The 24778-nt window shown below is 45.6% G+C and overlaps 1 protein-coding gene across 1 annotated transcript; it reads left to right on the forward strand.

The window, feature by feature from the left end:
- The first annotated feature begins 1672 nt into the window (after window positions 1–1672).
- LOC140489406 (chromobox protein homolog 6-like) lies at window positions 1673–21308 on the forward strand. The gene is made up of 6 exons (XM_072588932.1): window positions 1673–1787; window positions 1877–1920; window positions 2012–2077; window positions 2223–2289; window positions 6000–6931; window positions 18971–21308. The coding sequence occupies exons 1-5, from the start codon at window positions 1719–1721 to the stop codon at window positions 6918–6920; spliced, it is 1167 nt and encodes a 388-aa protein (XP_072445033.1). The 5' UTR covers window positions 1673–1718; the 3' UTR covers window positions 6921–6931; window positions 18971–21308.
- The last annotated feature ends 3470 nt before the right edge of the window (window positions 21309–24778 follow it).

Here is a 24778-nt window from a genome sequence, read left to right on the forward strand (position 1 = left end):
GTTCCAGATTTACATTGAATTCAAATTCCACCATCTGCAGTGGCAGGATTCAAATCCACTTCCACAAAACATTATCTCAATCTCTGGATCAACAGTTCAGCAAAAATACCACTAGGCTATCACCTCCCTATTGCCTTAGCTTAACTGGTGAGGTAGCAAAATTACTCGTAGGCCATTGCAACACAGACATGAGGTAGGAGATGACATTTGTGCAAATATCAACAAATGACCAAATTGCTGTAAAGAGTTTGGGTTGGAAGATGGGCCAATGTTTTATGTCGGCTGCAGGATGCTGACTTCTGAGGTAGCACCAGCACAGTGACACATTGCATATGTGCCTCAGCTTGTGCCAGACGTAGCTCAGTGAATAGGTTACTCACCTTGGAGTCAGGAACAAAGACCTGGGTTAAAGCCCCACTCAAAGAGCACAAGCAGGTTTGTGCAGGACCGAGGGAGTGCTGCACTGTCATGTGCCTATTTTTGAAGAGGAACAGAGGTGTTCTCCCCCAGTGTCCTGGCAAACATTTACAGAAAAGGGCTATCTGATCATTATACAGTCTGCTGGATGGTTGCTGAATTTCCTACAATGTTGTCCATACCCAAAAATACATCTTTCATTGTCTGTGTAAAACTCCCGGGCTGTGCTTATGTCATGAGAGGGTGCAAGGTGAATGCAATTTTTAAAATGAATCCCACTACATATAGCCAGATTTCAACCTAAACTAATGCAACTGTGCTCCCAATGCCCTGTCTAACACGTAAAACTACTCCCAGCTTCAACTATTTCATAGAGTCATAGAGATGTACAGCACAGAAACAGACCCTTCAGTCCAACTTGTCCATGCCGACCAGATATCCAAACTTAATCCAATCCCATTTGCCATCACTTGGCTCATATCCTTCCAGACCCTTCCTATTCATGTACCCATCCAGATGCCTTTTAAATATTGGAATTGTTCCAGCCTCCACCACTTCCTCTGGCAGCTCATTCCACACATGCTCCACCCTCTGTGTGAAAAAGTTGCCCCTTAGGTTCTTTTAATATCTTCCACCCACCCTAAACTTACAACCTCTAGTTCTGGACCCCACCACCCCAGGGAAAAGACTTTTGTCTTTGTACCAAATCCCTGTCCCTGCTTAACCATTTTCTGTAAAAGACTCAATGGGCTTTGACTCTTCCGGTCTTTTGAACAGACCACTGCAATAATTTGGGAGTCAGTTATGGTTAGGCTGAATAAATGAATGAATGGGCCGTTTCACCCTTCAGAAACAAAAAAAACTGCAGATGCTGGAATCCAAAATAGACAGGCGGGAGGCTGGAAGAGCACAGCAAGCTGGGTAGCATCAGGAGGTAGAAAAGTCAACGTTTCGGGTATAACCCTCCGTTCAGGACTCTGCAGACTGGGCTTTGAACCGAATGCAAACGGAGAGCCCTGCATGCAGAGGGATAATATTACCCAGAGTGCGGGAAAGCTGCTGCATTCCCCGCCTCGGCTCCTCCAGGTTCTGCAACTGGGGCATCACTCCCTCACACATCGCGGTGCAAACCCCGCAACACTGTCCCAGGTCAAGTCCCTGGCAACCGCCTCCGGGCGCGGGGGTCGGTCCCTGGCAACCGCCTCTGGGGGCGGAGCTGAGCCTCTGGCAACTGTGCGGTCACGTGCGGCGGGGTGTCGGCGGCTGCGCGCTGGGCTGAGTGCGGAGGGGCTGGAGCAAAGATGGAGCTTTCGGCGGTGGGAGAGCGGGTGTTCGCGGCCGAGTCAATCATCAAGCGGCGGGTTCGGAAGGTAGGATGCACCGTAACCAATGCACAGAATCCCCGCGGGTGCACGGGGTCGCCGGCCTGAATAACATTTCCCTTTTGCATTTCTGACAGGGCCGTATCGAGTATCTGGTGAAGTGGAAAGGATGGGCTATCAAGTAAGTGGCGGGCAAAGAAAAAAAATCGCAAAATAAAATGAAACACACAAACATTGCAAAGGTGCAATAATTAGCTCCTTTCTCTTTTTAGATACAGCACTTGGGAACCAGAGGAGAATATCTTGGATGCCCGTTTAATCGCGGCTTTTGAGCAAAGGTACACACAGGCGGAGGAATATTTTTTCTTCCTGCCCTAAATCGGGTCCATTTTGGATTTATTTATTCTTTTTATTAAATTTTCCGTTGCTGTGCATACTGTCAAATGTGCATTTCTGTTGTTTTTCTCTTTGCATTTCTTGCAGGGAGAGAGAGAGGGAGCTGTATGGGCCAAAGAAGCGAGGCCCCAAACCCAAAACCTTCCTGTTGAAAGTGAGTGTTTCATATTAAACAAAAACATAAATCAAAATAAATCTGTTTTTTGGGTGTGCTTCCTCACAACAAGGTGACGTAAGAAAGCGTTCCTTTTTAAAGGTGCAGTTTGCAGGTTTTGTTGAGTTCAGTTTACAGTTTGACGGATTCCCATAAATTAAATTGATTATTCCTGCTTCAGTTTTACTTTTTTTATTATTCAAACGAATTCTTGTCATTGTTGGATGGCCTACTCTATCTACAGCTAGACGTTTTGTTTATTCCAGTATTTTCTTCAGATTAAAAGGAAGATTTCTATTTATACAACAGTTTGCATGGCCACTGGACCAGTCAGATCACTTCTTAGTCAATGAGTTGTTTGATTGCAAATGTTGCTACACATGGAACATGGAAAAACTTAACGCTAACTGGTGCACAATAAGCTCCCCAAAACATCCATGTGATAATGATCAAATAACCCCATCACCACCTTAACCCATAACCTCTATCATCTAGAATCCCAAGGACAGCAGATGTGTAGGAATACCCTGCAAGTTCTCACCCAAGTCATATACCAGCCTGAGTTGGAAATATATTGCTGTTCCTTCAATGTCATTGGGTCAAAATCCTGGAATTCCCTCCCTAAGGGCATTGTAGGGTCTGCCTCATGGACTGCAGTGACTCACCACCTTCTCAAGGAAGTTAAGGATAGTTAAATATTTCGTTGGCTGTGAAGTGATCTGACAGGTCTGGTGGCCATGCAAGCTGCTGTATAAATGGAAATCTTCCTTTTAAATTGGAAGAAAATACAGGAATATACAAAATGCCTGGCTGTAGGTAGAGTAGACCATCCAGCAATGACAAGAATTTGCTTGAATACTAAGGTGAAACAGAAGCAGGAATAATCCATTTAATTTATGGCAGTCTGTCAAATCATATTGAAGGGCATTGAATGTTGACAACTCATGCAAAATTGAAATAAATGCCTGCTTCTGTCCTCTCAATTGAGGGGTCCATAATATCCAGTGTACTTGGGCGTACTCCTCAGCCCTTTGTGATAGTGGTTGTGTGATCTTTACATTCAACAGTGTAAACATGTTCCTGATTTTAATCACTGCATCGTTGGCAGTTATTACTTTGGCCCTGAACTCCAGAATCCACTTCCACTATCTCCCATCCTTTAGACCTCCTATAACCTGCAGTAACCCTGTTCAAACTCTTGCCCCTTTGCCTTCATGTCTCTCTGTGGCTTGGTGTCATATTGATGGGCTGCAAGGTGGCTCAGTGGTTAGTACTGCTGCCTCACAGCGCCAGGGACCTGGGATTGATTCCACCCTCTGGTGACTGACTGTGTGGAGTTTGCACATTCTCCCTGTGTCTGTGTGGGTTTCCTCCCACAGTCACAAAGATGTACAGGTTAGGGTGGGTTAGCCAAGTGGAATTGTGGGGGATAGGGTGGGATGCTTGGTGTGGGCTGAATGACCTGCTTCCACATTGTAGGGATTCGGTTAAAGTAAAACTTTAACAGTGCTACTCTGAAGAATCTTAAGGTGCTTTAACAAATTAAAGGTGCTATATAAAAGCAGGTGGTGGTTGTGGAAAAGTGCAGAAGGCCAGGGACCCCCACCCCAAATGTCCTGACCAGTATTTATTCTTTGCCAATGTCACTGAAAGTTTATCCAGTCATTATCATGCTGCTGTTTGAGAGATCTTGTGTTTGTGAGATCAGTTGGGAGCTTTATTGCCAACGTTGCAACAGTGCCAATGCCTTGAAAATAACTTGTTGGCTGCCGAGTGATTTGGGACGTCCCAAGCTCATAAAAGGTGCTAAAGAAATGGCAGTTTTATTTTTGCGAGAAAGACCATCAGCCTGTTTACTCACAGCAGCATCCTGATGGCATCTGCTTCTCAGTGTTGTTTCAGGGTTACATGTTGGTCAGGACACACTTACCAATACTGTCAGTCTTGGGACTCTCCTGCCCTGCAGGCATTAGGCACTTGAGTCTTGTAGTCGTAAGCTCCTGATTCTGATGGATGCATGCTACCCACTGAGGTGTAAAATTGTAGAAAATAGAAACAGGAATAGGCCATTCAGCCCCTGAACCATTCTCCACCTTGCACAAAATCATGTCTGGCCTTAACCAGGCCTGACCTCCTCTTTCATGACTGCTCCTCTCAGCCCTCTCCTGTTTTAAGTACTTCCATTGATCTAGCCTCCATGACTCTGGGGTAGAGAATTCTAGATATTTACTCCCCTCTGCAGAAAGGAATTCCTTCACATCACCATTTTAAATGAGTGTCCACCTACTCTAGCTATGTTCCTTAGTTTGAGATTGCCTCACACATGGACCATTTCCTCAATGTCGATCCTGTAAAGGGGGGAGCTAGGTGGATCGCACTGCTCTGTCACAGCACCAGGGACCCAAGTTCGATTCCACCCCTGGGGGACTGTCTGTGTGGAGTTGGCCCATTCTCCCTGTGTCTGGATGGGTTTCCTCCCACAGTCCAAAGATGTGCAAGTTAAATACATAGGAAATTGCTCGCAGTGTCCAGGGATGTGCAGGTTAGGTGGATTGACCATGAGAAATGCAGGGTCTCAGGGATGGAATAAGGGGTGGGTGGGATGTTCTTCCGAGAGTTGGTATGGACTGGATGGGCTGAATGGCCTGCTTCCATACTGCAAGGCTTCTCTGATTCTATGAAACCCCCTCAGAATCTTCTACATTTCAGTAAGATCACCCCTCATTCTTCTAAACTTCAAAGTTTAAAGGCCTCACCGTCGAGTCATAGAAATGTACAGCATGGAAACAGACCCTTCAGTCCATGCCGACCAGATGTCCCACCTGCCAGCACCCGGCCCACATCCCTCCAAACCTTTTCTATTCATGTCCCCGTCAGTTTAGCCTTTCTTGATAAGGCCCCACCCCCACCCCCACCCTCACCCTCACCCTCACCCTCACCCTCAGAATCAGCTGAGTGAATCTCTTTTGAATTGCCTCCAGTGTCAGGATATCCTTTCTCAAAAAAGCTGTCCAGTGTTTACGACTGAAACCTAAAATAAAGGGTCTCCCATTTTCATGAAGAAAACAGGTGGAAGTATAAAGTGCAATCTCAACGTTCTGACAGAAATGCCTGAATCCCCAAGCAAAGTGTGAAAGGTTTAACTGTGAAGAACCAGGGACCCGGTTTATAGGATGATGTTGCCTGATGTCATTGTTAACCAGTCAGGGTCGAGAATTGGCCTCACCTGATGATCGCAATGCTTTCGCTGCAAATCAGGTTTGGGTGGTCTGGTCGTGATTGCCTCACATTCAGGATGGTGTTGGCTTGGTGTTCTCAAGTATCTGATTGTTCTCTGAAAATGCCTTTGGAGTTCCCACCCACCCCGGTCCCTGCGAGCCCGTAACTGGAGGCAGCTTTCTGCTGGTTTGGTTCTGAATAAGTGTTGTATTGGACTCAAAAGTGTTTGCTCTGGTCTGTCCAGAGATGCTGCCAGACCTGCTCAGTTTCTCTACCATTCTCTTGAGATTGACTCCCTCGTTAGTCAAGGGCCAGTGGTTAGTGTAGCGAATGGAAATGTGGTAACTTGCATTAGCCAACATCTTGTGGAACGGTGGGGCGGGCTTGAGGGGCTGAATTGCCTGCTCCTCATTTATTCTGACCTAGCCCATGCAGTAGGGTTAAGGAGTTGCTCTCTGCTATGCTGTAACTGCTCTCTCTCTCCCTCCCAGGCCCGTGCCCAGGCTGAAGCTTTGCGGATTGGGGAGATGCATTTTTCCATGAAGCCAGGCCCGGGGTCAGCGGCCAAGCTTCCCAGCAGCATTGCCGCTTACAAGCTGAAGAAGAACATCCGCCGGTGCTACCGGACATCAAAACGGAACCTGAGCCGTGCCGAGCCGCAGCCGGGTCTGAGTGGACAGAACAGGTCCCCCCTGCCCCTTCCCGAGACTGTCCGGATCATCAACCGCAAAGTGGAGCCTCGGAAACGCAACCGGAACCGCAACCGGATCATCCTCAACCTGAAGGTGATCGACAAGAGCAGTAAGACGTTGGGCAAAGCCAAGATCCCATCTCGTAACCGCGTCATCGGCAAGAGCAAGAAGTTCAGCGACAGTATCCTCCGCAGTCAGATCCGACACATGAAATTCAATAACTTTTCCGTCTATGACAAATCCTTCCGGACGCCGGTCGGGGATGGGAGGAGGATGGAGAGCGACGCGGGTGCCTCTTGCTCGGAGCCACATTTCCGAGGTCCTGCCATCCGCCCTGAACCCCTTCCTGCCCCTCCGTGCGCCCCCTGTTACGCCAGCGACCCAGTGCCCCCGGGCAGCGAGTGCCAGCGGTCAGGAGAGGCACGTCATTGCGGGGCCAAGCTCCCAGGCGACACCCCGAGCCCCACGGTTCCCGATTGGCGAGAAGCAGAGGCCCTGGACCTCTCGCTGCCCCCTGAGTCGGCCGCAGGAAGGAGATCCCCTCCTGGGGGCCAGGAGACTGGGGCGGGCTCGGATGCCGAGCGAGACGTGTCAGACTGGCGGCCGGAGATGTCGCCCTGCTCCAACGTGGTGGTGACAGACGTGACGACCAACCTCCTGACTGTCACCATCAAAGAGTTCTGCAACGCCGACAACTTTGTGAAATCTGTCAATAAGTAGCCCCATGGCAGGTGGGGGAGGGGGTGGGGAATAGAACCTCTGTGTAAGGGAGGGGGAGAGGGCAGCTTTGGTCAGTCCAGTATTCCTGCCTCCAGTGGTCATTCCCTTTGTTGGACGGGGGCTCCGTGTTCCTGGTGATATTCGACAGTCAGTCACAGGTGCCATTCTCAATGCCAGCGTCAATTGTTTTTTCTTAAAGGTGGCGCCACTTCCTCACGTCATGCCTTGCTGTAGGTGTGCACCCCCTCCCCGCCCGCTTTCCCCGTCCCTCATTCTCCCATCTCTCTGCCCCTCTCTCACCACCCCCCCCCAACCCCCCATCGCTCACCTTGGCTCCCGCCCACCGTGGGGATCTGGAGGCAGGGCTGTCGGGTTTCTTATATTAGTTCCTGGTTTTCATGCTGCAATGAAGACTTTTCCACAACACTATTAATTATCATTTAAACACGTAAAGCTTTGAGATGCAGAGAGAGAGAAACTGCGAACGCTGAAAATCGGGCATAGACGGGGAAGGTGCCTGAAACCCAGCGAAGAGTTTGGGCCTTTCCTTTCTATACGCCTCTGCTTCTTCAGCTTCGTCTGTTTTGATATGTTTTTATTTGTAATATGAAGCAGTCAACAGCCACTTTATGGAGAGGAGACTAAACCTATGAGATATCTCCAAAGCTCAGCTCAACTGAGCTGGCTGAAACCAGCGACTTTTTTTTTTAAGGAAGGTCGTGATAAACTTTTAGTACAAATTAACTTTTATTATATGAGAAAAAGCTGAACGCACTTCTTAGTTAGAGCTCTGATTTAGCACAGAGACATAGCTGTTTGCAATTTGGGATTAGGGCTAGTCTGGGGCGGGAATTATAGAGTCGAAAGGATTGTTTTGGTGGAATTCCTGTAGGGTTGGGGTGGGGTGGGTCTGATTTGATGACTGGGTAAGGGCCTACAGTGGAAGGTGTCTCCCTAACCCTTACAAGAGAAAGACCCTTTAACTGCTGGAAGAGGTTGAGGGAGACTGGCATCCTGTGCTTGGGGTACAGGTTGGGGATGTTGGTATCCTGCACCCATCCCCCTAGTGCAGCTACTATGCTGCCTACAGCCACTGACTCTCCCCTGGTGGTCTGCAGTAGAGACTGAAGAGCTGAACCCATCCATAGCAGGTTACCCACTACAAGAGGGCAATGTGATTGAGCTCATCTTTACTGTTTGTTCCTGTTGCACAATGCAGACAATTTGAGAGCGAATAGGAAGTGGTAGATTGGGAGGGATATTGAGGAGGGCGAAGCTGGTTGAATCCGGTGGTAAGTCCAGGAGCTGGAACTGATAGTTCTTCATCGTTTTGAAGATTAAACGTTAGCTTTCAGTGTCACAAGGTGCTTCCGAGAGTTTGTCTGTGCCTGGGATGCGTGGGTTCAGGTTTCGATAAACACTATTATTTAGCAGTGGTCCACGGGAGAGGTGGGTGGGGGGGGAATCTCAGAACAGAAACATTTCCCCATGTGACTGGGTGGCTCCAGCTCCCTTTGTATCTTCTTCATGAAGATTGCAAAATGAGTGTGACTGAGAATGCAGCCATTTGGAAATGTGTCCTGTATGATGTTGATGTGTTATAAGAATCTGGCTCCTGTCATGTTGTGGCACAAAGTTGGAAGGAATGTGATTTGCTCTTCATTTCGGCAGGGACAGTTTCACCTGCTGTGGTGGATTCTGTGTGTCAGATTCATTTTGAAAGCAGGATTTAAAGAAACAGCTTTGTATCCCTCGAGCTAATGAAGGGATGGTACAGCATTAACTCATCTGATGGGACTGCACTGAGATGCTGACCTTGCCTGCAACTCACTGGCTCCTTGGAGCAGCACCTGTTGAGAGCTGGAATATTTGAGGATGGGCTGTTCATTTTGAGGCGAAAGAAACTGGCAGCAGTTTGATGGAGCTGTGGAGAGCAGCCTGGTGTTGGCTGCAGCCATTCATGCCATGCGTGATCTTTCTCCGGGGTTGATGCAGCCAAGGGACTTTTTCCCCCAAACTGTTAGCCCCTCACAGCATCCAGGAGCACTAGCTACTGGAGGATGGGTCATTTCATTTGGAAACAGCAAAAAGGCCAGTTACATCTGGGAGTCAGCAAGGGCAGTGCTTATTGGGAGATGTGGTTTGTGGAATGTCAAGGGTCAAATGAAGATCCGACTTTCTGGACAGAAGCACAATCGTCAGTTTAGGCTTGATAATGGAGCTGAATAGGGAATGGTATTGTAGAATGGGCCGAATGGCCTCCGGTGCTGTGCTGGCTTGTGATTGTCTTTTTCTGTTGGATTTAATTGGAGCGCCTGGATTTGCATTGGTGATCAGAGATGCCTGCAGCCTAGTCAGGGGGTGTGGGAACTGGAGAAGGGTGTGCTTGGACTCCACTATCAATAAATGGAGCAGATTGATCAGCCTGTGGTGAATGATGGGCAGCAGTGGAGCCACACCTGGCAATGACTGACTGAGACATTCCAACCCAGTTCCCCAACAGCCCTTTAATCATCATCTCCATCTGACTGTAATATTGAAAACCTCAGTTGGTCACCTCTGATCTCTATGATTCTTTATATTCTCTGTGATCCAGGTCAATGTACTTGGGTCAGAGAGACTGTCAATGTGTGTTTATCCAATTTCTGACAAGAGCAGGTCAGTTTCGAAAGCAAAGATTCTGAGCTGTCCCAGTTCCTGACAACCGTCCATACCAATGGCATCTTTAAACACCCTATGCCCAGAAATAAAGTGATCATTCCATCTCAAACTAACTCCCAGAGCAGCTGAAACCATCCGTGAATGGTAATGGGAGAGAGATTCCTCACATCATTGGAATGAGAGCTGTAATGGAAGGAGCCACGGGAGCTTTATTTAACACTGCTGTTCAGTCCTGACTCCCTCTCATCATGTTTCCCTTCCCAGGTATCCCCTGGCTAACTGATGAAAAATGTTGTTTAAGGTGAAGCCATGTTCTCTGAGCACAAGAGCTTCCTACTGTTCTCTGGTGGGCGTTCTTATCGAACTGTCCGTCTTCCTGTCCTGATTGAATGGGAAAGTTGTAACGCTTGCCTCCATCTCCACACCAAAAACTGTGTTGGTGTAAAATGTCAAAGTAGCAGTTTCCTGAAAGATTGAGTGGGTGGGAGAATTTTTGTTGTGAGCTGTAAAGGGACACATCTTCTTTCATGGCTCACTGGTGTCAATAGTTAACTTTTGCAACAAAGAATATAGATATATCTCACGGGATGTCCAGTGGGACCAACATGTATTAAGTGTGTTTCTGGTTTTTGTGTCTAAAAGGCCAATAGGGAATGGGACTGTGTTCTGTTTTATGACAGAAAAAGTGGGTTGTTCAGTTGCATTCCTTCAGCTTGTTGTGTCAGAGGCTGTCTCTCGCTTTGTTACTGTCTCTCTCACTTTGAGATACAGACTCATGCAGGCCTCTTGGTTGGGTTGGTTTTGGGGTGATGTGTGTAAGGAGTCGAACAGAAATGACTCCGTCTCTTCGTGTTCAGCTCAGGTAGGTGCTCTGCTGTTTGTATACAGCATACAGCATCAAATCAGGAAATCTCTGCAGAACATGAAATCCTTGTCTTCATAGCCTAGAGCACACCTCGAGCATCTCGAAGGTGAGAGTGTGGAGGGGTGTACAGGGGCTATTCATGCCCAGCTGTAACAAATGTTTATTGTACATGGGAGCTGGCTGTTAGCACCTCCCATTCACACTGTAAGTCTGCACTGTGTATTCCAGCTGCATTTTACCGAATTCACTGTGACACTGTCGGAGAGTCAGTGCTGAGGTAATGCTGCACTGTCGTGGGTTCAGTGCTGAGGGAGCGCCGCACTGTCGTGGGGTCAGTGCTGAGGGAGCGCCGCACTGTCGGAGGGTCCATTTTTGTGAGATGTTAAACCCAAGCCTTGCATGCTCCTCCGATAGAGTGGACAGATTCATTGCCACTTGTCTGAAGAGCAAAATAGTTCTTCCCCCATTTCCACCTTCAGTTAATGTCTCTTTTAAAAAAAACATTGGATGATCTGGTCATTAACTCATTGTTTCTGATGTGCTGCTACATTTCAACAACATCTACATTTCAAATAGTCCAATGCTCATACAGTGCTTCAGGGTATCTGGATGTCATCCAAGGTGCAGTATATTTTTAAATTCTGCATGGTGGTCACTTAGTCCTGATAATAATTGGTCATTTCTGTATCTGCATGTTTGTGGTTTTACATCTTGCAGTGATTCCTGGGGTCTGCTGGTTCTTGAGGCTTGTTCTCCAAGTGATTGGTGGGAGTGTTACACTTGGATATGAGGTTGCCATGTACAACAGTCGTCAACCTCTTCCATTGCTTGAGGCCTGTTGACCCTTGGATTAAACCATGACCAGTCATCTCTTTCTAATGAGAGAGCAGCCTGACCATCCCTGGGATCATGCTGACATTAAGCTAAGAAGGTGCCTGCCTCACGGAACAGAATTCCTGAGAGTGCACATGGTTCTGAAGAAACTGTCCAAAGTGGAATGTTCAGTAACTTGCACTGCACCTTCATTGGACAAAGGCCTGGCACTGGATTGCTGTAGAGTCAGGAGTGTGGTGCTGGAAAAGCACAGCCCGTCAGGCAGCTTCCGAGGACCAGGAGAGTCAATGTCTCAAGCATAAGCTCTTCAGCTGTAGAGAGTCAATATGGACTTAATTGGCTGAAGGGCCTCCTCCTGTGTTATTGTGACTCCATGAGCAAACGTTAATACTTTAAAACTGCTACTCCTTTTTGTAATTTTGGGAACTAGTCCAAGTTTAAACACTTGCTGAGGCTGTGCACCAGAGTGAGTTACAGAGGAGTCATTGAACCACTGATTAAAATGTACATTTTGTTGAATATTGAACTTGGGGTTGGGAGATTTCAAGCAGGTCTCTGTTGGCGGGAGGCTCCACATGCAGATTACTACCATCAGTGTTCACTCTCAGCAGCTTCCTTCCTCCACAAACAATTTTTAAAAATTAAACCACCATCAAACCTGCAAGTAATTTGTTAACATTTACAACTTAGGGACAGCTGCACCTTTTCAACTTCTGAGTAATAAACAGGAGGAACAGAAGTAGGATTTGGTCAGTCAGCCCCTCAGACCTATGTTTAACTACTCAGTAAGATCACAGTGGCAACTTTGCCACTCTGGCTCCCCTCAAACAGGTAAGGGTTTCAATAAGAAATAGGAGCCCCTCGTGTTTAATGCTGTTAGCACCAACTGACCAAGCCATGAGTTGAGAACCGAATCTGCTCCATCCAAGCGAAATGTAAATGTTGGAGCCTAGAATCAGATGGACTTGGTGTCCTCAGCTGAATTTTTGTCAGTGCCAGCGAAGGTCTGCTTCATTTGTATGGGATGGTGGTGAGTCAACATCTGTATGGAGGAATCTTAATTGTCTGAAGGACAGGGGCATTGAGTATTTCATTGTTAATCAAATTCTGGATAATCGGGACATTGCTGATATTTGGATAATCGAAGTTGCTCTGTATATGGTATTAGACTCCATACTTGGGGAAGATGTAAATGAATTGGAGTTCAGAGATTTACCAGACTAATAGCTGGAATAGGAGAAAGGACTGCAGATGCTGGAGATTGGAGTCAAAAAGTGTGGTGCTGGAAAACCACAGCCAGAAGGATGTTGCCTGACCTGCGTGTTTCCAGCACCACAGTAATAGCTGGAATAGACGGGTTGTCTTCTGAGGAGAGATTGGATTATATCAGCTGTAGTGTAGAACAGGTAACGTAGTGGAAACCTGTGAGAGGCTGAGCAGTCTTCATCTGGTGGATGTGGCAAAGATATTTCCTCTTAACGGGAGAATTTAGAACCAGAGACTATTACTTAAAAGTGAGGGGTTGCCCATTTAAGACACAGATGAACTAAAAAGAACTTCTGAGAGTGGTGAGTCTTTGGAACTCTTGTTAAAAATGCACTGGACACAATGTCTTTGAATGTGTTTAAGACTGAGGTCGATTCTGGATAAGTGAGGAGGTAAAAGTTAGAAGGCTTGGTGGGAATTGTTGAGTAATCAGATTAGCCATGATCTTGCTGATAAACCAGGTTTAAGGATCTAAGAGGTGATACAGATCCTAATTTGTGTGTTCCTATGCACTGTCCTCCGAATAGGCTTAGAACAGCCTTTTACTGGATCCATGTTGTCCCTGTCCATGGACTGAGATGGCAGTTTCATATTGGTCAACCCAGGCTTCCTTTTCCAAATGGAAAGGTTGACCATCATAAGGGCAGAACGCAAGCCTGACTTGCTGACCAGGGAGAGCTACCTGCTGTCAGAACACACTGAATGAAGTGGTTTTGTCTTCAGTAAAGATATCCCTGAACTTAGGAGAGTCATAACAGTCACCTGTCTGGTTTAGAAATTACTCCAGTTATTTTTAGGGTGTGGGTTTGGCCCAGTAACTGCACTCCGTTCCACAATGAGAAGGTCATGGGTTCAAAATTGCAGATCAGAAGAACAGTGCTGAGAGAGCGCCGCACTGTTGAAGGGTCACTATTGGGAAAATATTGCACTGTTGGAGGGTGATTAAGGGGTGAGTGTTGCACTGTCAGAGTGTCATTAGGGTATGTTGCACTTTAGGAGAGTCATCACTGAGGGAGTGCCGTGCTGTTGGAAGGTCAGTGCTGAGGGAGTGCCGCGCTGGCAGAGGGTCAGTGCTGAGGGAGTGCTGTGCTGTCGGAGGGTCAGTGCTGAGGGAGTGCCGCGCTGGCAGAGGGTCAGTGCTGAGGGAGTGCTGTGCTGTCGGAGGGTCAGTGCTGAAGGTTGTTATTTTAGGATGAGACTTTAAATGTGTCTGTCTGCATCACGTGGACATTAAAGATTTGCTTTATTATCTGGAAGAGGCACTAAGGATGTTCTCATATGCCTCATATCTTACCCTCAACAATTGTCTCAAAGGCAGGGTGACTGGTCAATGTCATCTTGCAGTTTGTGGGTCTTGCTGTGAGAAAATTGTGGCGCTTTTTCCTAAATTACATCAGTGACTGCACTTCCAAGAGACTTGGTCGGTTGTATTGGGTTTTGAGGTATTGTGAGGTGATGAAGGGTGCAATAGGAAATGGGTTTTTTTTACTGGAGACCATTGGGTCGCATATGGCGGAGATACTGAACGGGGATTTGGTGGGGAACTTGCTGACAGGTTGGGTTTGCATATAAAATTATGGAATCTTTGTATATGACGGAAACTGAGTGCTTATGCCTGTTGATTTGGGGAGGGATGTCTTGTTTGTGTTGCTGTGTTAGATTGTACCCCTTGTGTAGTTAGAGCATGCAGCCCTTTCGTGGATTCTCAAGTAAAGATGCTCATTTATCTGTGTGTCTCTTGATTAAAATGACAATCGAGTTGTGACACTTGTGTTTTGAGAAGTAGGAGCTGCTCTGCTTTACTGCTGTGGCTCTATTGGAACAGTGATGAGACCACATGGTTTTCCTAGGTTGGAAGGTGGAGCTCATTTCCTTTTCATCCTGGGGTTTTTGGCACTCTCTCAACATTTTGGGAATCCTTTGTGCAATCCTGTTTTGTTTTTGTAGAAGGTACAAGCCAATACCTTGTTATTGGGTTGTTCCCATAGGGTTGAGGAATGAAGGAGAAAGGGGAGGGCTATAGTGTTGCTGCTGCTCGCAGAGCTTTCTGGCATGGTCTGGGTGTTTTATCTTGGCACTTCTAGAACGAGAGAACTGACTGATCTTTGGATGTAACCTAGAAGTAGTGCCTTTTGATGAGTGCGGCAGTGAAACCTGCTGCTCAGTTTCTCACTCTTTGGGGTGCTTCTGTCACATTGTAGGCATTATTTATTCAACTGCCTCACGCTTATGCTTTGTGGTGAGTGTTTTGGAAGACCACACATTTTAGGAAAGGTGGTAATGTGGAAGGAGAGGAGAGAGGACTGATACTACCATGGTGAAATAATTGAGCTTCTACATACTCAGCTTTTACATATTTTTAAACCCATTAAAAACTTCTCTGTAATCAAAGTGGGCTGTAATGGCCCCAATTCCATGTCAGCTGTGAGGAGTGCTTCCCATTGTATGTATGTATGTGTCTGTCTGTCCCTCCCTCCTACTCTTCCCTGCTCCCCAACTCTCTGTTGGGTTGACTGTTGAGTTTGCCATCCTCAGTAATGGACACATGGTGGTGTAGATGGAGTGAGTAGTTTGGAATTTGACCCCTTGGGATGGTGTTGGATGTGGGTAATGGTGTGTCTGAAACATGGTGATGGTGCTCTTAGGGTGACCATTGGAAGGTGGTGATTGTAGATTGACTCAGTTATTTCCACAGTAACCTTCCTGCAGCTGATCCGGGCAGTACTGAAATTCTCTGGGATGGTACAGCCAACTGAATGGTTGATGATTTTAGTGAGTTTTTGTGGCGCTTCTGCGCTGTTGGCACAAACACAAAAGAACATCAACCAGCTTGCTTTTCAGTATATGATTATTTTGAAAAACATCTAGGAGGTGCAGGTAACAGGAGTATGGTTGAAAATTGTTAATGGAGAGGAACTTGAATATTATGGGCTATTGACAGTTGAAGAGGCCTTAAACTGAGGGCAACCTTCAGAACAACTTGGCTCGGTTTATATTTGATGTGACTATTGAAGAATGATCATCATTTATGGGAAGGCAATCACTTTCTGTTCTCCTAACCTCTCTATTTGTGTAAGGGTGACATTGTTAGTACTCTCCTTCAAACACTTTATTTAGGGGTTTGTGAGACAGGCAGTCTAGTGTTGGAGGAGCTGGTTAGGGAAGGTCTGTAATGAAGACATTGGGAAGAACCTGGGTTTGATTCCCATCGTTCTCTGAATGAGCTCACCTCGATCTGAAGTCTGCACAGGTTGACAAAGTATCGAATCATGAGTGTAGAGGGGGCTGGGGATCTGGGAATCATATGAAGTGCTGTCTTCATTGGTGTACACCCGCACAGTCAGGTAAGGGGGTTTGAGGGAGGTCACAACATGTTCCAAAGGTTCCTGATGTGACCGACTCCGACAGCATGAATAGCCTTGAGGTGGAGCAACTGTGGAAATATCAGTTGGATGAAAGGGGAAGTTTGGGAATTACTCGGTACGTGTCATGTTTTCTTAACAATAGAGTCCCTGCAGGAGAGAGAAATGAAGCAGCTGAATTTTGACCATATCTGAACATATTGATTGATATTTGAATGCAGAGGGTTTAATGAATTCTGAATGAAGCTTGTGATTCCCCTCTGCACACTCATTCCCTGATTACTTTGTAACTTTATTTGTAAAGATGATTAGTGTTTGGAAATTGTATGTTGATGAGATTTTGTTGCTGTTCTTGCGATGGTTTTATGAATTTGCATTATTGTATGCAGGCACCCAGCACTTCTATCACGCTTTGTGAATTTGAAATAATAAATGTTCATGTTCCTAAAACCAGCCTCTGATTGTGTTACTTGAGGAAGCTAAATGAGACAAGAATATTTTTCAAATGGAAATTGGAGACAGAAAGTATCCTGGTTGGTTTGTTCGCATTTGGGGGTGGGGGACACTGGATGGATTGTTGATTTAAAACTAGAAGGAGATGTAGAAAGATGTTGCTGATGTAGAAGATTGGTGAAGATTTTCTTGAATGTTGGAGCAGTCATAGAAATCTATAGCACAGGAACAGAGCTTCAGTCTAACTTGTCTATGCCCGCTAGATTTCCGAAATAAATCTAGTCCCATTTGCCTCTATTTGGGATATGGAGAGTCCATATCCTTCTGTACCCTTCCTATTCATGTACCCATCCAGATGCCTGTTGAATGTTATAATTGGAGGAAGGTTTAGGGGAGATGTCAGAGGTCAGTTCTTCATACAGAGTGGTGGGTGTGTGGAATGCACTGCCAACAGTGATAGTATAGTCAGATACATAGGGGCATTTAAGTGAATCTCAGATAGGCACATGGATGATTATAAAACAAAGGATATGTAGGTTAGTTTGACCTTAGTAGGATAAAAGGTTGGCACAACATCAAGGGCTGACTGGCCTGTACTGTTCTATGTTCTAACACACTCCCTCTAGCAGTTCATTCCATACTAGCACCACCCTCTGTGTGAAAACATTGCCCCTTTAGTCCTTTTAAATCTTCTCCCTCTCGCCTTAAACCTATGCCCTCTAGTTCTGGACTCCCCCACCCCAGGGAAAAGACATTGTTTTCCCTATGAATGCCCTCATTATATTATAAACCTCAGCCTCAAATGCTTCAGGGAAAATAGCCCCACCCTAACCAGTCTCTCCCTATAGTTCAAACCCTTGAACCCTGGTAACATTCTTGTAAATCCTTTCTGAACCCTTTCAAGTTTAATACCCTCTTCTCTCCTGTGTCCTTCAATCACGAAATAAGTTGTAGGTCATTTTGGACTGAGATGAAAGATTTCTTTACTATGCTGAATCTTAGATGTTCACTCTCCTCATAGGGTGGTGCAAGCTCAATTGTCGAGCAGATTCAAGTCAGAAATCAGACGATTTTGAGCTACTAAGACATCGGGGGCTATGTAGCTAATGGCAAAAATGTTGCAGAGTCAGATGATCAGCCGTGGTGTGTGTGAATGGTGCACTGGGCTCAATGGGTGAACAGATTCCAGCTATTTCCTGCAATTCTACAATTCTCTTTGGTCACGGGGAGATGGCAATGAGTTAAATAATGTGTATTCTTCTTAACAAGGGGTCCATTCATAAGCTGAAAGCATTTGTGTTGTGGATGTATCAGAGTATGTTTCTTGTCCACACAGAGTCTAATGAGATGCTGGAAATGGCTGAAGAAAAGAGAAAATGTGAACATCTGAGAGAGGTGTATGTAATGCTTCAGTTGCCTCCTTGGAGCAGATGGTAAAGGCAGTTTATTAAAGGGGAAGCTTGAGGGAAAAGGCAGGAGAGGGAAGTGGAGGAAAACTGGGATGATAGATACAATGGGCGGAACTTTTGGGTGGACAGACAGAGATGGAATCTTCTAATATCCTTCAGAGATGATGACACCAGAATTGCTCAATAGATTTGATGATCTCACAGGTTTTTACTGGAAACATTTAAAATAACACCAAGAGACTGAGGACGGATTGTTTCACCCTGGGCTGTTTGGTGCCTGGAACTTTACTGACTGGAAAGTTGGTGAAGGCAGAACCCCTCCACGTGTTATGAAGTTTTAGGGAGATGCTCTAATCTGCAGAGCCATGGACCGAGCGATGAGACTGGATGGCTTGGCCTCTTTCTGCTGTTAGCTTTCCCAGGGGCCACAAAAAATTGAGCCAGAGGGAAGTTACAGAACAGGAAAAGACCATTCTGCCCATCGTAGTTGTGCTGGCTGAAGAAAACAGTAGCGCCTCCTCCTCGCCCCACCAAAATTCTAACTCTAACTCACCCTCCCAATAGCTGGTCTGGAGCCTTGGAGCTTCCTGTACCTCTGGTCAGATGCAGGTTCATTTTCCAATGAAGTGAGGGTTACTGCCACAGATACCACAGTAGACCGTGAATTCCAGACTTGTCACCCTCTGAGTGACTACATTTTTCCTTAGGTCCCCTTTAACAAGGCAAAAGATAAGAAGCAGGAGTAGGCCATTCAACCCTTCAAGCCTGCTCTGCTATTTAATGCAAGCATGGCTGATCTCATCTCAGTCTCAATGCCAATTTTCCATCTGCTCTCCACAGTCTTTCAACCTGTTACTAACTTAAAAAAATCTGTCATCACTTCCTAAAATATGCTCAATGTCTCAGTATCTGACTCGGGGGCTGTGAATTCCACTGCCCCTTATCCTAAAACTATAACCTCTCACTTTCCAATCCTTTACCAATGGTAGTGAGTTTTGAGAAGATTTGTAGCTCAGGTTGAGGTTCTGGATGTAGGCTTGCTCACTGAGCTGGAAGGTTCATGTTCAGACGTTTTGTCACCCTACTCGGTAACATCTTCGGTGAGCCTCCAGACTAAGCATTGCTGACAATTCCTGCTTTCTATTTACATGTTCAGGTTTCTTTGAGTTGGTGATGTCCTTTCTTGTTTTTTTTCCTCAGGGGGTGGTAAACCATTGGACAAACAGGCAGAAAACTAGCCACCAGGATACATGAACACCAACTAGCCACAAAATGACATGGCCCTCTCTCACTAATATCCTTACAGACGAGGAAGGCCACCACTTCACGGGGACAGCACATCCATCCTAGGACAAGCCAAACAGGCTTGAGAATTCCTAGAAGTATGACATTCCAACCGGAACTCTATCAACAAACACATTCACCTGAACCTGATTTAGCACCTCTTGAGAAAAAAACAGGAAATGACATCACAGGAAATTGTATCACCAACCCAAAGAAATCCAAACACACAAATAGAAAGCAGGAATAATCAGCACTGCTTTGTCAGGAGGCTCATTGAAGATGTTACCTAGTATGGTGACGAAACGTCTGAACATGAACCTTCCAGCTCAGCGAGCAAACTTACATCCGGACACAGCCTCTACCAATGATCTTACATAGAATCCCTACAGTATGGAAATAGGCCATTTGACCCTAATGGTCCACACCGACCCTCTGAGAGTGTCCCATTTGATCACTCTACATTTACTCCTAGCTAGTGCACCTAACCTATAGGTCCCTGAACATTATGGCCAATTTTAGAACGGCCAATTCACCTAACCAGCATATCTTTGGATTGTGGGAGGAAGTTTGAGCACCTGGAGGAAACCCGCACAGATATGGATAGAATGTACAAACTCCACGCCGTTGCTTGAGACTGGAATTGAACCTGGGTTCCTGATGCTGTGAGGCAGCAGTGCTAACCACTGAGCCACCATGCCACCCTAAGTCGGTGCTCGCTGGTCACATCTCTCTGCCTCTGCTCAGGGAAATCTGGTGCTTTCTGTCTACAACATTAAAGTGAATTATTACTTTGTACGCCTCGTGATGCCACCCCTCAGCCTCCACTGTCCTAGGGAAAGCAACCTTAGCCTATCCAATCCCTCCTCACTGCTGCAACTTTCAACCCTAGCAATATTCTTGTAAATCTCCCCTGTACACTTTCTACATCAATGATATCTTTCCTTTATGTGGTAACCAGAATTGTGCACAGAAACCCAACTGTGGCCGTGGCAGCATTTTAATAAAATTCCAGCATTAAATCCCAGTTTTTGGATTTACACCTCATCTCATGAAGGCAAGCGCACAACTTGCTTTCTTCACCACCTTTATCTGCCTGTTCTGCCATTTTCAGAGACCTACGAACAAGCACTCCAAGGTCTCTGCTTCCTTTAACCTGCTCAACATTTTCCTGTTTATTGCATAATTTCTCATTTTGTTTGCCATCACCATTCTTCAGACCAAACTTAATTTCTGCTTTTCAGGGGTTTCAACGAGTCACTGGTATTATCCTGCAGTCGACAGTTACTTTTTCACTGTCCACTATCTCTTCACTACCAACCACCTCTCCAATACCTGCCAATTTTTGTGTGAAGAGCAAATTTCCCAATCTGAAACATAATCTCACAAACAGCAAAGGGCCTATGGATCACTGACTTGCTTCCTTTCTCTGAGCCAGTTATGGATCCAATTCACCATTGCCCTTGTATCCTATAGACTTTAATTTTCTGATCAATCTGCCATGTGGGACCTTGTCAAATGCCTGACTAAAATCCATGCAAACACCATTTACTGCATTACCCTCACCAAACCTGCTTGTTATTTCCTCAAAGCTGTCGATAAAGTTAGTAAGACACAATATTCCCTTAAGAAAACTGTGTTGACTATCCCTGATTAATATCCTTGATTAATCTTTGCTTTTCTCAGTGATGGCTCGTTCTGTATCTCACCTTTGAAAGCTGACTGGCCTATAATTATTTGGTCTATTCTTCTCAGATCTACACTGGAAAACAGTGAAAGAGGAAGACTGCAGAGGGAGAGATAAGAACATAAGGAACAGGAGCAGGAATAGGCCATTCGGCCCATCGAGCCTGCTCCACCATACAATTAAGATCATGGCTGATCTTTTCATGGACTCAGCTCCACTTATCCATCTGCTCACCATAATCCTTAATTTCTTTACTGTTCAAAACCCATCTTTGAATGTTTTTAAGGCAATGTGGTAGCATCAACTGCTTCATTGGGCGGGGAATTCCACAGATTCATAACCCTTTGGGTGAAGAAGTTCCTCCTGAACTCAGTCCTAAACCTGCTCCCCTTTATTTTGAGGCTATGCCCCCTAGATCTAGTTTCACCGACCAGTGGAAGCAATCTTATCTATTCCCTTCATAATTTTATATAGCACAGCAATCCCCTTAGGAATGTCAACTTTGTAATGGGCTTGGCTGCTTTGCAAGCATGACATCAAGCACAGAGTCAAACACTTGGTTTATTAAAAATTAATTGAACAAATATATTATGAGAGGGCATCCAGTACTGTGGGTATGATGCACACTGTGTGGATCTGAACAAGAGACCATTCAACCCGAAAGGTTTGTGTTGTTCAGCCTGAATAGGACTGATCTAAAGGTCAAATCCTTTCTCCCACTTCAGCCTCATAATCCCAAATAAAATGTGTTACTGTCAATCTTAAAAGATGAGCTTGATTCTCATCATTCACAAATGTTTGAGCGAGAGAATTCCAGATTTTTTAAACTCTTTGCCTCCACAAGCATCCACTCCCTCCACCACCGATGCTCAGTAGCAGCAATGTATACTGTCCACAAGATGCACTGCAGAAATTCATCAAAGGTCCTCAGACAGCCCCTTCCAAACCCACAATTACTTCCACCTGGAAGGACAAAGGCAGCAGATACATAGGAGCACCACCCCCTTCAAGTTCCCCTCCAAGCCACTCACCGTCCTCACTTGGAAATATACCACCGTACTTTCTTGTCACTGGGTCAAAATCCTGGAATCCCTTCTCTAAAGGCATTGTGGGTCAATCCACAGCACATGGACTGCAGCGGTTCAAGAAGGGAGCTCACCCCCATCTTCTCAAGGGGCAATGAGGGACAGGCAATAAATGCTGACCCAGCCAGTGACACTCACATCCCACAAATACCTGGTGTTTTTCCTCCTGATGGTCCCACTGTAATTATAAATTTATTTCACTTTGTTTTGCATCTCCACCCATATATTCACCTTGTTTAACTCTCAGCCACAACTCCCCAAATGTTAACACTGTAAAATATTTGCGTTAAGAAGAGCTCAAACACTCAGGCTACAATCTTGAAACAATCCTTATTTTAAAAAAATGAACTGTGTCAGTGGTGGGAAGCTTTTGTTAGTTACAACTGGCCTCTGATTATTCTCCCCTTTTGTTCCTCATAATTTAGAAATTACTGGCTGAGTTGTAGTTTAACTTGGAGCAACTTGTGCCTTTTGTTGTAGTTTTAGGTTTGGGCTGGGGATAAATGGATCAGAATCAAATGCATCAAACCCATCACGGATTGTGGAGTGGGTTATATTTGCAGCTGGAGGTGACAACCAGGTGATGGCAGTGTTGCATTGGCTTTGGGAGTTGAATCAATACTGACCCATTTGTACCATCCAAGATCCCATCTAACAGTGGGCAGGAACCCACAGAAGCAGCTTCTTCTTTTCTAGGATTGTGCATCGCTGGCAAGGATTGCATTTGTTACCCACCCTTCATTGCTCCTTAAAACTGAGTAACTTCCCAGGCCATTTCAGACAGCAGTTAGGATTAACCACATTGGCATGGACATAGAGTCACATGTAAGCTATACTAGCTAAAGACAGCAAATTTCCTTCTCTAAAAGATAGCAGTGGGCCAGAAGGGTTGTTATAACAGTAGATGATGGTCATCCTGGTTAACTGGGACTGAGACTAGCTTTCAATTTCAGATTTGTTAAAATTCTAACAGCTGCCATGATGGATTTTAAACCTATTTCCCCATTTGCCTCAGGACAGTTAGTCCAATGACATTACCACTACACCACCATCTTCCCTTCAACAGGCAGAGGCCATTCAGCCCCTTGTACTGTTCTGTTCATTCAATCAGATCATGGCAGATCTGCATCGTAACTCCAACAGTATGCTATGGTTTTTTATAACCTTCTCCCCTTACTCCAGTGGAAAATCTTATTGATCCCAGTTTTACAAGATTTCCTTAATAGTTTGTCTGTGTTGGGAGAGATCCAAATGAAGAAAATTTCTCTTTCAGAACAGAAGGAATTGACAGGACATAAGCCTACAAGACATACACAGGAAACACTGAGTCATACTGCATTGAACCCGACCCTTCAGCCCAACCCATCCATGCTGACCACTTAGCCCAATCTGATCGAGTCCCATTTGCCAGTACTTGGCCCATATCCCTCCAAACCCTTCCTATTCATATACCCATCCAGATTTCTTTTAAATGTTGTAATTGTACCAGCCTCCACCACTTCCTCTGGCAGCTCATTCCATACACGTACCATCCTCTGCGTGAAAAGGTTGCCTGTCAGGTCCATTTTAATCTTTCTCCTCTCATCTTAAACCTATACCCTCTCGTTTTGGACTCCCCCAGCCTAAGACCTTGGCTATTCATCCTATCCATGCCCCTCATGATTTTATAAACCTCTATAAGGTCACCCCTCAACATCCAACACTGCAGGGAAAACAGCTCCAGACTCTTCCTATCGCATCATAAATCTTGAACTTATATCTATATTCCTAACAATTAGTCAAGCTTAACATAATGCTGGTGTCTTTGAAACTGCCAGTTGATATGGGCTGTTACCCAAACTTCATGGGACTTCATCGTTCTCTTGGTTTTCTTCTGTAATGTTGAGAGATTAAACTGTACTCTCTCTCTGAACATTAATGTAATTTTAAAGGGTTAAAGTGTACTGTCTTTCTCCAGAAACTGAACCTTCTGGAAGTGGATGGGGATGACATTCATGCAGGAATGTGGATGACTCCCTGTTCATTTGGGCAACCATTCACTCCCACTCTCCTGCTGTTATCAAATCAGACTTGCATTCAGCCCCTTCCATTCAGTAATGCTTTCATAGCCACCCCTAGCCGATCAAATTCGTGATTATCCTCTGATACTGTTGCATATCACATCTACAGTGTCTTGGGAGCCAGGAAATCATCTGCATAAATATTCCCCAGGATTAGGGCTTTTACATTTATATTATCTACGAGGATAATGTCATCCTCCCATTGTACCTGCGGTAACATGTGGTTGTGGGGGGAAAGGGGGGAGTGGCCAGAGTACCTGTAAGCATTACCAACTGACCTCTATAAAGGGGAGATGTTTCCTTTATTCGGGGCTCATTGGGCTTGACTTCACAAGTCTGCAAAGAGGGTCGCCGAGCTTGTACAGGCTTTATTAAACTTTAACTGTTTGCAGAGGTTGGTGTGTGCGAATTGCATCTCGTGTGTGAAACCTCAAGAAAAAAACCTAACACTCCTAGATGATTGGCTGATATGAATGCAGGTATAGCTATCTGCAACATTCTGTATATGTGCACTGGCCTCGGACACTGGGGCTGTGTTATTGCTGGCAGTTAAATCACCAAGTCAACAAATGGTTCAAGGTACTGGATTAGTGGCGCTGGAAGAGCACAGCAGTTCAGGCAGCATCCAAGGAGCAGCGAAATCGACGTTTCAGGCAAAAGCCCTTCATCAGGCTTTTGCCCGAAACGTCGATTTCGCTGCTCCTTGGATGCTGCCTGAACTGCTGTGCTCTTCCAGCACCACTAATCCAGTATTTGCTTTCCAGCATCTGCAGTTATTGTTTTTACCTAAATGGTTCAAGGTGCCCTGTGAATACTGGTCTAGCCAGTGATGCCCCCTTGCCAAGAATGGACTTAAAAGAAGTGTGTCATAGCAGAAAAATACAAGAGCATCAAT

This window comes from Chiloscyllium punctatum, chromosome 18, assembly GCF_047496795.1.
Source record: "Chiloscyllium punctatum isolate Juve2018m chromosome 18, sChiPun1.3, whole genome shotgun sequence".
NCBI lineage: Eukaryota > Metazoa > Chordata > Chondrichthyes > Orectolobiformes > Hemiscylliidae > Chiloscyllium > Chiloscyllium punctatum.

What these genes read in the sequence shown, in the direction of transcription:
- LOC140489406 (XM_072588932.1), top strand. Translation starts at nt 1,719, where the DNA reads ATGGAGCTTTCGGCGGTGGGAGAGCGGGTGTTCGCGGCCGAGTCAATC. An exon ending in TGGAAAGGATGGGCTATCAA is followed by an intron (nt 1,921 to 2,011) that starts GTAAGTGGCGGG and finishes TTCTCTTTTTAG; the next exon opens with ATACAGCACTTGGGAACCAG. An exon ending in ATCGCGGCTTTTGAGCAAAG is followed by an intron (nt 2,078 to 2,222) that starts GTACACACAGGC and finishes CATTTCTTGCAG; the next exon opens with GGAGAGAGAGAGGGAGCTGT.